Here is a 16,354-nt window from a genome sequence, read left to right on the forward strand (position 1 = left end):
GTGATGAATCATAACATCAAATATATACCTTCAAGCTTTCAAATTTTATTATAAATAAAATATAGTTATCAATGTTTTCTAAATAGTAGTGATACAATTACAACTAACTCTTGCTATTTAATTCTATATTATTTTTTATAAAATTAGAATCCATCCAAATTAAACTTCACTTAAAATAAATGATAGATTACTACTTAAATAGACGTTAGTTTGTAGTCAAGGGATACACAATCAAAAGCTAATTGCAAAATTTGCTCCAAATAAAATATATTTATTTTATAAGATGTTAATATAAATTAGCACTATTCAGTCAAATCCACAAGTAAGGTATATACTAAATAAGAACAAAGATCTCCCCTATATCTCTGATTAAAAATAGTAACTTGATTTAGAAGTCGTTCAACAATCATTAAAGATACTTCCCAAGAGAGTGGCAAGTATATAAATTATTATTATTAGTTAATTAATTGAAGATGGCGAAAGTATAATTTTGACTAACCAAAAATTCAGTCTCGTTATACGACTTTAAAACAGTAACCACAACCAAATATCCTTATCTTTTGCTAAATTAACGGCTAGGGTGCCACGAAATCACAACAAACTATTTCAGCAACTTGAAAATTGATCGATGTAGATGTGCCAATTAAGGTGGTCTTAGAAAACAAAATAAAATAAGAATGAAAACTACTATAACTCGGTTCAAATTAACATCAAATTCAAGGTTTCTCATCATGCGCATGATAGTGTGAAAGTGACCTATTGAAAGAAACTAAGAAAGCAACATTAGATGAAGCTATATAGATAAACTTTAAATTTAGTTATTGCATTAAGATCAAGGGGCGTGACTTCTCTGTTTTCCCATAGAAAATGACTTGTATTAAAGTTTTGTCTGCTACACTCTCTTTTTTTTTTCCTATCTATTCTATGAATCATGAAAAGAAACATCAACCAAATCATTGAATCACAGCTATATATTGCATACACCATTAACTGTATGTATTTTTTTAAATTAATAAAAGAGGAATATATTATATATTTTCAAAGTCCTCATAGCAAAATAAACAGGGGCATGCATGGGTGGATTGTAGGGTCAAAAACATTTAGCAAAGGAAATAGTAATAATAATTAAATAAAGGTGGAAACTCAGGTGCAGTCGACTTCACGTGAAGTTGATACGTGAAAATCGTTAAATGATTTGACTGATTTGACTAAATTTTTATTTAAGAGCTCTCAGATATCAACTTCACGTGAAGTCGACTTCACCTTTTTACTTTAAATAAAATGCCTCATATTTTACTCATGCTTCAATAAGCCGCCAATCGTCACGCTTATTACTTAGCTTGTGCATGCATGATTCTTTCCCCCAACGTGCTAATTTTGCAGCCACTTAATAAGTCAGAGCATAATAATCTCCCTTTCACTCTTCTCTTTTTTCATTTGTTGATTTTTTTTTCCTCTCATGAGAAATTCAATTAAAGCCATAGGATATATAAGTGATAATGTGTCAGTTCTAGATAAGTTGCCGTACCCAGTTGGTTCAGATAATAAGGGAAAAAAGTTTTTTTTTTTTTCAAAAAAAAAATATTAATGGTGGCACCTCAGCATGTGCATGTGCTCTAATTATTCATTATTCAAGAGAATTGGAACCTTTGAAAGCAAAAGAGATTAGATCGGTTAGATGGATATATAGATAAAATAATACTCATTCCTATGCTTTCATCAATCAAATCAACATCTCTCTATCAAATATAAGCGTGAATAGACCAAACTCCATAACCTAGAAATTATGAAACTATAGGGAGAGCCTTTAGTTTCATTTTATAACTTTATTTACCCTTTGCTTAGCAAGAGTCATCTTTTTTTTTTCTTTTTCTTTCTTTGATTGGTTATTGCAGCCCTTAAGTACATATATCTGGATTCTAATTATTCAATCTACTTTTAAAAAAAGAGTTTTGATATTCCAAGTGACGTGATCAATGAGATGTAGTTGATTTGATTGAACATAAATAATTGTATCATTTTGTCTAAATGATAAAATAATAAACAATCAAAATAAAATTCTTTTTACATATGTATGTATGTGTGTGCTAGGGTACGTTGATGCCACCCTAGGCAAAAGCCACCGACCCCACATCCTAAACTAAACTTAATAATTGAACTTCACCTCACAAAAGGAAAAAGGTTGAAAATTTGTCAACGAGTGAATATGGGGTTTGGACATAGGTCCCATTGTCCATTGAAGTGAAAAGCACTAACAAAGTAATAACTAATAAGTCTTCCACTCTTCCCACTTCACTACGTTACGAAGAATATAATGGAAATTGCAATGCGCTTTTGGTATATTGGTATCATATCGGTAATCTTAAGGTCCTTTAGCTTACTTTGAGAATATATCTAACTATCTAAGGTGTCTTTTAATTAGCAAGCGTTTTATGATGAGGATCATGGTATCGTTGAGAGTACTATATATGCATACTATAGTGTAAAAATAAGTATAAGGTTTATAATTTTATATTTTTTATGAGGTGATGGTATACGGTTCAATATGCCCTAGTGATATAGCATATAAGATATAACAGAATAACTACTTTCGGGTTGCTGATTGATTAGTTGGAATGAAAAATATAAGAATAATAAACTATCATTTCTCTTGTCACATTTTCATCGAAGGTCAATGCATGGCCATTCCATTATATTCTTCTAAATTACAGTAATATGCATACATTTTTTATAACTAAAGCATGAATGGATGAAATGAAGAGAGAGATTTGCATGTTTAGAGGTGAATTCTAAGTTATTATTGTTTATTGTAAAAGCTTTCTTGTTAGTTAAGCTTTCTTGATCGTGAGACGCGGCACTCCTGGCAGTTGATATGAAAGTCAGCATGAAAGGTTTATCTTGACACCTGTGTTTGGGTATTACGAATATTTCTTTAAAAGGAAACAATGAAACATGTCCACTTTCACTGCCAGTTTTTATTCTAAATCTAAAACAAACTAACAGCTGCGAAATTTGAATTTGTGATGATGTACCTAATTATACACATTACACGCTCACGATGACCACTGTACACAGTAGGCGCTACAGTCTGACTAATATTTTAGATCTAAACATCCACCTTAAATTCTATTAAACTGATTAAAGTTGGAGGACAACGAAAATGTGGTCCTTTCTTTGACTTGGAACGTAGTAGCAACTCTAGTATTCATCGAAAGGTAACCAACAAAGATCACTACAGTCAGAACATGAAATCGCCGAGGAAAAGTCCCTATGGACGCCGACAATTGACTATGACAGCTGGAGTAATGGAGTTAGGATAACGTGAAAATTGAGACCAATTACTCCACAACAAAGCATGGCAAAATACTAGGATATCAAAAGAAAACAAGACATGACAAGAGAATTGTGAAAGTATTTTAGGACTGTGTTGATAACCGCCGCTGTTGGATGTGTATTGTATTTTTTCTTTTTATTTTGTGGTTATGACCTTCGGATTGTTGGTGATATTTATTAGGATTGTCTTTTTTTTTATTGTGATGTTTCTTATTACTGTTCTGAACTGCTTTCCTCTTTTCCCATTTGGATTATGAGTGTTATTACTATTATCAAAAAAAGAGGATCATCGCGAAAGATTTAATTATATATGCATGAAATTATAAATTGAGACCTCAACACTACTGTTCGCCAAAGAAGATTTCAACACCACTGATATGCTTTAGAAAATAGTTTGATACATCGACGACTTATATCCTGTTACACGAAATGGTGAAAACGCCGGTAACGTTTTGGATAGAGCTTTTGAAAAGAACAAAGCAATTTGATTTAGGGGTTGCAAAAGCTAAGCAATTCATGCTAATGGATGATTCAGTTTTAAGAGTGTAAAACAATCCCCACACACGCTTAACGCTGATGGGTGCCCTCGTCCCAATACCCTGGGATTAACGAAATGGTGTACACTGTACAGTGTCGTGGAAGCGACTTAACTGTATGAACACAAAAGTGGTGTCAAAATAACAGTAATATTGTATTTACTTAACTGAGTAAACATAATGAATACAACCTTCAAACCACAAAACCATAACATGTAATTAAATAAATGAAGTTTGGTTGGTTCTTGCGAACAATGTACATAAACTACATGAACAGTAAAGCCTTACAATGTGTGCGTAAACCCCAAAAACAAAAGTTGATTTTTGTATCTATGGTAAATGGATTATTTGTTCTTGTAACTTGCTCTGACAATCCTACTTTCCACCCTTACCATAGCTTCCTTTTAGGGTCACAGTCCGATTAAAAACAAGTTTTTCCACAGTAGAGTCCTTGTCAACCACAAAATACCCTGGAATTACAGATATAAAAAGATCATGTATTGGGCAAACAATGACAACATCCATCATGCACGCATTATAAACTTCGATGCAGACATGCACACTTAAAGGATCAAATAACAAACACAAGTTGTAAAGTACCTAATCTTTCAAATTGGAACGCGTCCCCAACTTTTGCTTCCTTGAGTGAGGACACGCCATATGCATTGGGAACTATCACTTTGGAGTTCGGGTTTAGATCGCCAAGCCAATTGTCAAGTTCGGCAGGATTCTAGACAGTGATTAAACAAACAGAGCAGGGAAACATGATTAAAAAACAAGTAGGCGTGTAAACGTAATCATGTAAGGAATAGACTGATAAAAGTGACCAACCTCTGACAGGAATAGCCTCTCAAACAACCTGACTTCCATCTTCAATGGATCAACACCTGGAGAAGGCTGAGAAACCCAGTGGAGAACACCCTAAAACAAAAAGTTTTGTATATATCACCAACTGATCATATATTGCATTAACTTGATGACAGGATTCAGTTAAGTCAGCAAACCTTTGGCTTTGTCTTCTTTGAACGATCATACTCAGCCCGAATTTCAAGAATAGTCTCGTTATCATCAGCAAGAATAACTTCAGTGCACTTTATAGGAAAGGCATATCTACACATACAACAAAAATCTTGAATTTGGGACCTACAGTTTCTATTAAGAAGATTAATCTGTACCTCGTACCAACCTCAATATCACAGATTTACCAGGCGCAAGCCCATAATAATCTTTTGAATCTTGCATCCGGAAATCTGAACGCTCAATATATACAACATTGGAAAATGGAATCTGGAACAATTTTATGACCAAAGGATAATCAGAAACGAAAAACAAAGTGGCATGAACTTCAAAGTAGTAGTACCATCAGTCCATGACAACCATAAAAGGACAACTGTTCAGTAAAAATAGTTCAATAGGAACAACTAGGATCATTTGATTTCGAAATACCATTGTAATACCCAAAGATACAAGCTTTGACAAGTTCAATCTTACCTTGTATAAAGCAGATGGATCATCAGCTTGAGCATCAGGCCATTTTTTTCCATCAACCTCTATCACTGAGTTGGCTTCTAGGTTAGTAATTACCACCTTAAAAGACAAACCAATCAGTGTTCAGTTTTAAGTAATAAAACTGCGTTAGGTCAGACAGCATCCTTTGAGAGAACACAAAAGTAAAATATACCTTGAGTGGATTTAGGACAACCATTGTGCGAGCAGCAGTTTTATTCAGCTCTTCCCTCACATGATATTCAAGGCGTTCCACAGATATCAAAGTGCCATCACTGCAGAAGGAAGAGAACAATTTTAACAGAACTAGGCACTAACAGCGTAATGAAAAACTGACAGTAAATACAAAGATTGGAATACGTATCCTACCTTCTAGTGATTCCAATACCACGAACAAAAGCATTGATCGAAGTCGGGGTCATGCCTCTACGGCGCAAACCAGCTAGTGTCATTAGACGAGGATCATCCCACCCATCAACCCACTTCTCCGTCACTAGCCGATTTAGCTTCAACAAAGAAGAACCACTGATTAGGGGGATGAAAGAATAGAAAAATTATGATAACCCAACTCTAAAATGTTTATAATGTTCCAAATTGTTGTCTCACCTTTCGCTTTGACATTACTGTGTTTGAGACATTCAACCGTGAATATTCCCATACATAAGGTTGATATATGCCTAAGGAATGTAACAACCAATAGTATGATGCACGACGTGTCTCAAATTCAAGAGTACATAGCTGCGTGAAATATTCATAGATCAGTGAACCATTTTCTATTAACATGACACATGTAGGGAATTCATTGCAAGAAAACTTACTGAATGTGTGACATTCTCAAGAGAATCCACAGTGCAATGAGCAAAATCATAGCTTGGATAGATGCACCACTTATCTCCAGCATGAGGGTGTGGAGTAAACTGAAGGTAAACAGCATTTGTGGTCATACCATAAAATAACAATCTCACTGAAAATTTGAGTAATCAAACACATTTAGCGGTGTGCTTACTTTAATGCGGTACGCAATTAGGTCATACATATTGTAGTTATCACTTTGCATGTCTTGCTTCATCCTCAGTGTTGCTTTCCCTTCCTCTATAAGTCCACGTCTCATATCCTCAAAGAGTTTCAATGATTCTGAAATCGGTCTGTCCCTCCAAGGACTGTTTAATTTCTTCTCCCTATATTCCTTTACCTCATCAGGTGTCTGCAACCAAATCATTCAATAAGATCGTGTTTGTGATTGTTATAACCCCCCATAAAAGTAAAAAGTAGGAATAATTACATCCGTCATAATTTATTTCACATAAATATTTTGTCCTAGTTGGTATAATTATGCACCACAAGCATTCCCCCCACACAACGTATACCATCAAAAGCCTAAGAGTTATCATTTTGAAGGATTCAATTTATAGCTTATACGTGTATTATACCCACACTTACACCTTCAGTGAAGCATTTAAGAAAACAAAAACAGTTCAGTAATAGTTTATTGCAGATGTTTGGATGTCAACCTGATGATCGACATAAGCATGACCCCTTTTGATGAGCTCAACTGCTAATTCATATAATTCTTGGAAGTAATCACTCGTGTATGTAATCTGCAAAATGTGCAAGGCCGTTACACATAATAGAAAAAGAAGAAACACTCAGTTTGAACAAGGGAGGAAGCACTAATAACCTTGAAAGGTTCCCAACCCATCCACCGGACAATTTCCTCAATGTGATCAATGTACTCTTTCTTTTCTGCTTCAGGATTTGTATCATCATACCTGAAAGTGCCACAAATCATCAAACGTATGTTCAATAGATATCATGCAGAGATACAGAGGAATTGAAAATCTAGCTCCACAGAAACTTTACAAGATCAGACCATAGCACCCAGTCATCAATAAAGCACTCTGAAGCTCAATTTTTAATTCCAGTATGTCCAAGATGTTAAAGAAACCAATAGAATAACTAAAAATTCCATTTCCCTAGCAGCAACCTCTCTTTTTTGGCTGCAGATACACTGGTGACAGTAAAATTAAACATAAGGGATATAATAAAATAAACACACCTCAGATAGCAGCCTCCATTTCTATCTTTTGCCAACCCAAAATCAATAAACATTGCCTGACATTAATTTAAGATAAAAAATAATAACAATAAATCACTGCCAAATGGAAATCATTAATCAGTAATGATCTCAATGTGACACATCACATACCTTGGCATGACCAATATGCAAATAACCATTTGGTTCTGGTGGAAAGCGGGTCAAAACTTTCCCACCTGTTGCTTTCAAGTGCTTGTCAAGAAGTTCCTTTGTATTGGAACATCTCAGAATACTACCATCACTAAAGTGAACATCAGTATGTACCTGAAATGAACATGATCCTCATGACATAGCACAAATGCAACTTAATAAAAATGTAAATTCTGAACAATATCAGGGTCTAGGAATCCTAGTATAGTAGTATTGATAAAAATTTACAATGTTGAAAGCTCAACATTGTGATATCAACTAGGCATTTGCTAAGTGCACTAAGAAGTCAAAAAACACATAAAATTTTCATGAGCAAGCAATACATTGAAAATGGCTCACATATAACTTGAGCTCAGAATCAGAGTGAAGAATTTGTTTCAGAATACTAACACAAAAGAACAGGGACAAAATTATTATCAAAATAATGGAATTAAATACCTTGAAATTTTCCTCCGGATTAGGGAATATCAAGAATGGATTCAGTTCTTCTTCAGGCGGCTTTTCTGGGGCAGCAATAGGTGCTGCCTTCTCCTATTTACATAGATAACACTTGTAAAATTACCAAAAAGGACTTCTAACAAACATCATAAATAAGAGTGAAATAGAGCTCACCTCTACTTTAGCAGGCTTCTCTTTCTTCTTTTTAGTAGGCTTTTCATCATCTGCTGCTGTCTTTGGTCCAAGTAATTCAACTAGTTTTGAATCTACGAGTCCCTGATTCATGAAAAAGGGCAATACAACTAAAAAGTATTAACAAAACATATATAAATAAACCCATTGTCTACAATGTTAGATCCATTTCATAGCCATCATCACCTTGGTAACTTTTGCATCAGCCCATGGGAGTCTCTTCCGAACATGCCCGAGTAACTCACCCACTAATAAAATTAAAAACAAAGTTCATAAGCATTGTGCAAATTGGTAGTTTTAAAAGGGAGAGTTATGAATAAATTTAAAACTGATGGGGAAAAGGGCACAGGCCATATACAAAGAAATGCATCAACACATAAAAAAAAAAAAGTGAGCCATTCATTAAATACTCTTGTCAATAAGATTATTAAATGCGTATTCCAGATTAAATTTTGTAAGCGTGAAAATCTACATGTATAGTTTGTAAAACTGGAAGCCAAAACACATCATATCAAATTCTTACAAGGACATAAATACCTACCATTTATTCGGTAGCGTAGCTCCAAAATTTTCTCCTTATTCTCTTCAAAAACTTCATTAACAGCATTTTGTATATCTTCTGTTGACACCTCAATGCCTGCTCATACATACAACACATCTGAACCTTACTACCTTAGAAAAGAAACTTGGGACACTATAGAACAAAAGAACTAAAATGTGAAATCCAATCTACTTTAGAAAATGGCACATATTTTTTTCTGAAATCTAACGCACTATGAAATCAAGCCATCAAACTAATATCATGCTAAGGATTTTTCTCTGCATACCAACACCACAGGCTTCTTCAAATTTCTTCAAATCAAGATTGTCAGGGCCAATGGCAGCAAGGAAAGCTAGTGCTGCATCTAACTGAGCTGCTGTTTTCACCTGCAACAAGATGGAACAATTTCATGATACAGTTAGCAACAACACGTCAATCCCAGAACATCAAATAGCAGCAACATATTATAGTTCACACACCTTGGACGTGACAATGTATTGAAGTAATGTTGGGCGATTTGGCAGGGCATTCCCAGGGTACTTTGTCGCAACCTGCCACACAAAAACAAAAAACAATAGCATTAATAATCATGTCAAACAATCGAAAGATAAAACAACCAGAATAAGAAATGAAGATTATTCGTTTCTCTCCGTTACTATAACTTTCATGTATTAACTGATTATTAATGGCATCCAAGCAAGTAAGCTTAAAATTAGCTGCATGCAGTAAATATATTACCGTGTAAAGAAGATTTCCAACAGTTCGGTCGCATCCACCAGTAACACCAGCCTTAAAACAAATACACGTCGAAGAACAACACAAAAAATGTAAGAAAACAACGAGCAACGGAAACTTGAAGAGTGCCAGAACAGAACACAGAAATAGAAACAGTTATAGCTAAAAAAGACGGAATAGTTTTACCTCGTCGATTACGGTAATGAGGTTGGTGGTGACTTTTTTGTTGGCGACGGTGTTGCGGGCGGTGCCCTCATCCAATCCTATATCCTTAAAGAGCTCGAAGCACTTCTCCTTATCGGCTCCGTCGTCCTTCGTCGGCATTTTTTGCGGCGGCGCGAATCGGAAAAAGCGAAGCTCTCTTACACGCGCGAATTTAGGGTTTTAGCTCCGACAGCGGTAATTTCTGTAATTAACTGTGTAAGTGCGACTTAGATGCATTAGAAGGCAAAGAAAAGAGGGAGGAGCTTGTGACTGTGTGAGCTTCTGAATCAGGGTGCGTTTCTCTGTTTGCGTTTCGAAATGGAACAGATTCTTTGCTTCGAGAGATTCGGTTTCCTTTGGGCTCTTATCCCCGATTGGGACTTCCGTTGACGTTTACTTCATCAACTTGGGCCTCACGTCAACTTCATTTATTCTACCTTTTCAGTGGCTTGGGCTTTACGCATATGGGCCCACAAACCACTACTGATCTTTAAAAACGCTATATTAATGTAGGATCACGATGACCAAAAATAAAATGTCAGATCACAAAAAAAATAAAACTAGTTAGTTTGATTATCGCGATTAGTGACTGAAATTCCCATTTTGCTTTTCGAAGCAGCACGAGACATGCTACACATACAAGTCTTTTTGGCATACAAGTTTATACAAGTTAACTCTAACTCAATAAAATTCACTTTTATAATGCAAGAAAGAAGAGGAAGAGTTTTAAATTATACAAAACTTATTAATACACATACACCAAAAAATTTTAAACAATACAATATAAATGACTTGTATGAACTTGTATGTGTAAATAACTTGTATGTGAAGAATAATTCTCGAAACACATAACCTATTTTAGGATCTAATCAATTTGGATTAGTCTAGTAATTAATTTATTAGTCCACTTAAGTAGATATTAGAATTTAAAAATTTGAATCTTATCTTATACATACAACAACAACAACACATGACCAATAACTAAATCTTTGAGTGAAGCTCACATCCGTGATGGATTATAAAAGAGTGATATTGTAATATTTGTATATATATGATAAATTGAAGTACAATATTATATAGTAAGAACACAAAAATTATTTTCTTTATGGATGCAGTGTTGGTGTATTGGCGGGATATTAGCCAAGGAGGAAAATTGCCAATGGGTGGAGCTCACCCTCAACACACGGGGAGCGTGGTGACTGAGCGGGAGAGCGAGGTGGCAGCACGTCGGAGGCGTAGTGGCTGAGCGGGAGAGCAAGGTGGCAACACGCCAGGGGCGTGCTGACTCACCACGCGGGGGCGTGGTACATGGAGGCCCATGAAGCGCAACAGAGTTGCGCGGAGTTCCAATGCTGCTGCTGCACCACGCGGGGACGTGTTGCAGACCTGCCTGCATGCAGGGGACAGCCCCCCACCCCGAGAACCAGCGCCAGTGTGCCTCGTTGATGTATATATGCGTTCGGCTCTCTTCTTCTCCCATTCATGAAACACTTCTCCCGTTGAGCTGAAGCCAAAACATAAGAGAGAAGGAAAGAAGGAAGTGTGTGTCCGCGTTAGTCTGTAGGTACTAGTGAGAAGAGTGTAGTGAGTAGTAGTGAGTAGTAGTGAATAGTGGTGAGTTTAATTTATACGGGAAAAGAAAAAGAATATTAGTTCAAAGGATTAAAAGAAAAATGGTACGTAATTATCTGGCGCCTGAAGAACATATTATCAACTATTTGGATCATCCTATTTATGTAAGTGGGCAAATTTATTTTTTTGCTGTATTTAAAGTTTATTTTATTTTTTATGTATTTCTATTTTTTTATGCATATATATTTTGTAATGAGAATATTATTTTGTGTATTTTATAAATATTTTAAGAATATAACAATAGTTGGCTCAACCACACCATGCCACCTAGCTTCTACGCTCCCACGTGTTGCAGGCACCACGCTCTCTGCGTATTGTGCCTTCATCTGACACGTCTATCTATGTATAATACATACAGTTGCTCCATTTTCAACCAATACATCACAATGTTTTTTATATCTAAATTAATGAGCTGTAAGAACAATCAATTACAATAAAAAAAATGTAAAAATTGCAAAATTTGAGTTCACTAAACACAAAATGGTATAAGAGATAAAAACAAGTTGGAAATGCACGAAGAATTGGCCCGTAAGCTGTGTTATCCAATTTGCTATAAGCACCTGAGAAAAAAGAGACGCAAAAGATTGAAAAAGATGGAAGAAAAAAATTGAGATGCAAAGAATAGGAGAGAGGAAATTTTAGAAAAATAGAAAAAAAAATATATACCACTCAAAGTTTGTAGACGTAGTTCTCCAATCTCTTATTTGTAATTTTTTTTCTATTGTTACGCTTTAATATGGATCATATGCCATCTATCCTACTTTTGTAACTAAGTCTGCCTTCACAATTGAGGAGCCTAATTCATATTCATTGACATTGCTGTATTCATAAACAATTTCAATGTACCTAAGTTCATAGTTAATTATTACAAATTAATGCCTACCGATTGGAGAATATTATAAGAAACAAAAAAATAGAGTAAAATATCGTTTTTATCTCTAACGTTTGGGATAAGTTTTATTTGAGTCTCTAACATTTAAATTGTCCTATTTATATATTTAACGTTTATAAAAGTGATTCAATGTTATCCTGCTGTCAATTATACTATAGTTCAGATTGTATTTTTCAATTATTCTCACTTAGATGCATTCATTCTCAATTAGGTCTCACTTAAATATGTTCAATTTTAATATTGTACCTAAAATTTGTATTCAAGTTCAATTATGTCCTTAAAAATAGTGAATTATGTAAATGTTGTAGGAATTAATTTCAACTTTTAATGAATTATTATCCGGAGTGGATCATTGGTTTTGACCCAGACATTTGTATTCTAACTTTAAGGAGAGATTTTCAGAACTCCAACTAAAACTCATGATGTGTAATTGACGGCAGTAGGAGTGTGCATGGCCCGACCTGACCCGAAGACCTGTCCCGGTCTCGAACACTTTAGGGGCTATTTTGGTGTGATTTCACTGGGTTTAGAGTTGGGTAAGAGTCTCAAAAATAAATCTGGTCATTATTTCAGGTCGGGTACAGACCATGACTCGGGTCACCCGAACTCGGCCCGGTGGTCCAGTCATCGTACACAATTAATATTTTGTGTCATTAGTGATGGATGATAGCTATTCTTATGTGGAATTTAAATATTGTAAACCTTAATATTTTGTGTTATTAGTTATTATAAGACTATAAGTTAATGTTTTAAGTTTAAAATGCATAAGATTTTAGACCAATGCATAATATTGTGTTATTTATATTGATTTAAATATTTGGTGTTATTAGACAATATTAGTATTGATTATGGTTATGCTTTAATTTTAGAGAATAGTTTGTTCTTGTTATATTTTTCTAAGTGAATTTTACCATGTCAAATAATGGTTGGAGTCTTGAAAATTTGGATTTTTTCACATGCTAGCTTATAAGAAGGTATCAAGGTAATGTAATGTTAACGGCCCGATTTTCACCCGGTTTTTACCCGATATAATCGTGGCCCGAAAGTGTATAGGTTTCATCGGGTCTATGGTCGGGTTCGGGTCTAATAAAAGGTCCGATATATATTTAGGGCCGGGTCTGGGTCACATCAAATCCGGTTTCGCCCGACCCATGTACACCCCTAGACAGCAGGATAACATTAAATCACTTTTACAAACGTTAGAGATACAAATAGACCGATTTAAATGTTAGAACACAGATAAAACTTACCCCAATATTAAAAACAAAAACAATACTTTACTCAAAAAAATATTTTGACATATTTTGTAACATAATAGAGTTTGTTTTTTTGTATAGCTGTCAAGTTGGTTAGTTTGTTAGACATAATTATAGCACTATTAGTTAGTAATTTATTTTCCCTTTTGCTATATATATTGTAATTGGTACTCAGTACTCTGTGGTGGTTCTTTTAATCAATTATTCTCTCTTTTCACTTCTTTCTAATTCTTCTTCCATTACTTTAAATTTCAATGACCTGAGAGTACATCACTAACCTTCTTATTTTCTTATAATTATTTTTGTAATTCACTTGAATTTTAAGCTTGGTATCATTTTACATGGTATCAGAGCGAGAAGATCCAACTATAGCAGATAATTTAGCTAATCCGAATACAAGCCCTTCATCAAATTCCGCTGCAGATTTTGAGAATTTCACCGCTTTCATGCGTCAATTCTCTCAGTTCCAAGCACATCTTGGCAGATCTAGTTCCTCTTCTGCAATTTCTGATCCGATTAGCCCTTATTTTCTTCATCCAAGAGAAAGTCCTGGTTTGGCTCTAATTCCGCTTAAATTGACACCTCAAAATTATTATCAGTGGTCGCACGATATGTGGAGAGCACTCAGATCGAAGAACAAGGTGAAATTCCTCGATGGATCCATTCTAAAACCAGGTGAAGGTAATCCTAATTTTGAAGCATGGGATAGGTGTAACAATTTTCTCCTCCGCTGGATCAACCTATCTCTCAGCCCTGAAATCGCTAAGAGTGTGATGTGGATTAGCTCAGCTCCAGACTTGTGGAATGATTTAAAACGTCGTTACTCACAGGGAGATGTCTTTCGAGTTGGTGCGTTAAAAGAAGAATTTTATGCACTCAAACAAGGTGATCTTACTGTTACCTCTTACTTTGCTATGTTGAAAGCTATTTGGGAAGAATTAGAAAATTTACGTGCTATTCCTAGTTGTGTTGCTTGTGTTAATGGATGTTCATGTGGATTACGAATTGTTCGAGACTATGCTTCTGAGGAATATGTTGTCAAATTCTTAAAAGGATTGAATGAGCAATATTCAAATGTTAAATCACAAATCATGCTAATGAAGCCGTTACCTGAAATCAACACAGTACTATCTATGTTAACCCAACAAGAGCAAGAATTGAATTGTGACCCGTCAAATAGCAACATAGTGACTAAATCTTTAGAGGTGCAAACCTCAACTGGAGGCGGTTCATTTTCTGGAGAGGCAGAGGAGGAAATCAAAAATCTTATAGTCGAGGCTACACTTCAAAGTTTTGTAGCTACTGTAATCGAATTGGTCATTTAGCAGAGACATGCTATAAGAAAAATGGCTTTCCTACTCACCAAAAGCAGCGAGTAGCCAATCAACTTGGCACTGACGAGATAGTTGAGAATTCTAGTGCTGAGATTGCTGATTCTAACCAGGATAAAAAGAGCAATGATACAGTACTTGTGTTGACTCCAGATCAGAAGGAAACCTTACTAGCACTCCTTCAACAACCACGCATGCCAACTTCAAATAGTGTAAACCACATTACTTCTTCCGCCACCCTTACTCAACCAAAAGGTAGGCATTGCTTGAGTGTATCATCAAATTTTACTAAAACTTCTTGGATACTTGACAGTAGAGCTACTGATCATGCATCCTATATTCAAGAGTCTTTCAAAACTTTTCATTATATGAGACCAGTTTTGGTAAATCTACCTGATGGTTCTACCACTACAACAAACATTTGTGGTACTGTGCAACTCTCTAAACATTTGATTCTTACCAATGTTTTATTCATACCTCACTTTAAATATAATTTGATTTCAGTGTCTAAACTCACAAAGTCATTACATTGTGAATTAAAATTTACTGATTCTTTTTGTGAGATACAGGTACTCCCATCATTGAAGATGATTGGGCAAGCTAAAGTCATTGGTGATCTTTATGTGATGGATGCTCAACCTTGGAAACTAACTACACCAGAAGTTAACACACATTCTGTAAATGTTACAGTGCAGCAAGATTTAGGAACTCTATGGCATGCTAGACTAGGTCATTTACCATCCAAAAGAATGTCAATCATGAAAAATACATTTCCATTTATTGAATGCATTTCATCATCTCATGTTTGTGATTCTTGCCACTTGGCTAGACAAAAGAAATTGTCTTTTCCCATTAGTAATACAGAATCAGAATATATTTTTGATTTGTTACATATAGATATTTGGGGACCACTCTCACTTTTATCTACTGCTGGCCATAAATATTTTCTCACAATTGTAGAAGATAAAACAAGGTTTACTTGGATTTATTGCATGAAACTAAAATCCGAAACTAGAGTGTTAGTAGAAAATTTTGTTCAAATGGTGCAAACTCAATTTCATAAAGTTGTGAAACAAATTAGAACAGATAATGGGATGGAATTTAAAATGAACTCCTTCTATAACTCAAAAGGAATATTACATCAAACATCTTGTGTTGAAACTCCTCAACAAAATGGAATTGTTGAGAGGAAGCATCAACATATACTGAATATTGCAAGAGCACTTTTGTTTCATTCTAATGTGCCAAAATGTTTTTGGCACTATGCTATGCAACATTCAGTACATTTAATAAATAGACTACCAAGCACCTTCTTGAATCATCAAACGCCTTATGAGGCACTTTTCAAGAATAAACCAGATTTGACTCATCTCAAGGTGTTTGGTTGTCTTGTTTTTGCTACCACTTTGAGTACTAATAGAAGAAAATTAGATCCTAGAGCCAGAAAATGTGTTTTTCTTGGTTATCAATCAGGAACAAAAGGGTCCATTTTATTGATTTAAAATCCAAAGAA

General features: G+C 35.0%; 1 protein-coding gene across 2 annotated transcripts; it reads right to left on the bottom strand.

The window, feature by feature from the left end:
* On the bottom strand, positions 4,001-10,089 carry LOC107617922 (glutamine--tRNA ligase). Of its 2 annotated transcripts, XM_016319804.2 has the most exons (23): positions 9,713-10,088; positions 9,530-9,580; positions 9,271-9,342; positions 9,078-9,177; positions 8,792-8,887; positions 8,437-8,498; positions 8,233-8,334; positions 8,059-8,151; positions 7,582-7,734; positions 7,432-7,487; positions 7,054-7,144; positions 6,887-6,973; positions 6,382-6,579; positions 6,194-6,292; positions 5,982-6,113; positions 5,745-5,881; positions 5,551-5,650; positions 5,361-5,456; positions 5,056-5,156; positions 4,874-4,979; positions 4,701-4,790; positions 4,470-4,599; positions 4,001-4,339 (listed from the first exon to the last, which is right to left on the bottom strand). In XM_016319804.2, exons 1-23 carry the CDS (start codon positions 9,848-9,850, stop codon positions 4,245-4,247), a joined length of 2,385 nt encoding a protein of 794 aa, XP_016175290.1. In that variant the 5' UTR covers positions 9,851-10,088; the 3' UTR covers positions 4,001-4,244. The 2 variants fall into 2 exon arrangements, with proteins under 2 accessions (XP_016175290.1, XP_020966730.1); XM_021111071.1 differs by lacking the exon at positions 5,982-6,113 and having other exon boundaries at positions 9,713-10,089.

This window comes from Arachis ipaensis, chromosome B09 (genome assembly GCF_000816755.2).
Source record: "Arachis ipaensis cultivar K30076 chromosome B09, Araip1.1, whole genome shotgun sequence".
In the NCBI taxonomy this organism is placed as follows: domain Eukaryota; kingdom Viridiplantae; phylum Streptophyta; class Magnoliopsida; order Fabales; family Fabaceae; genus Arachis; species Arachis ipaensis.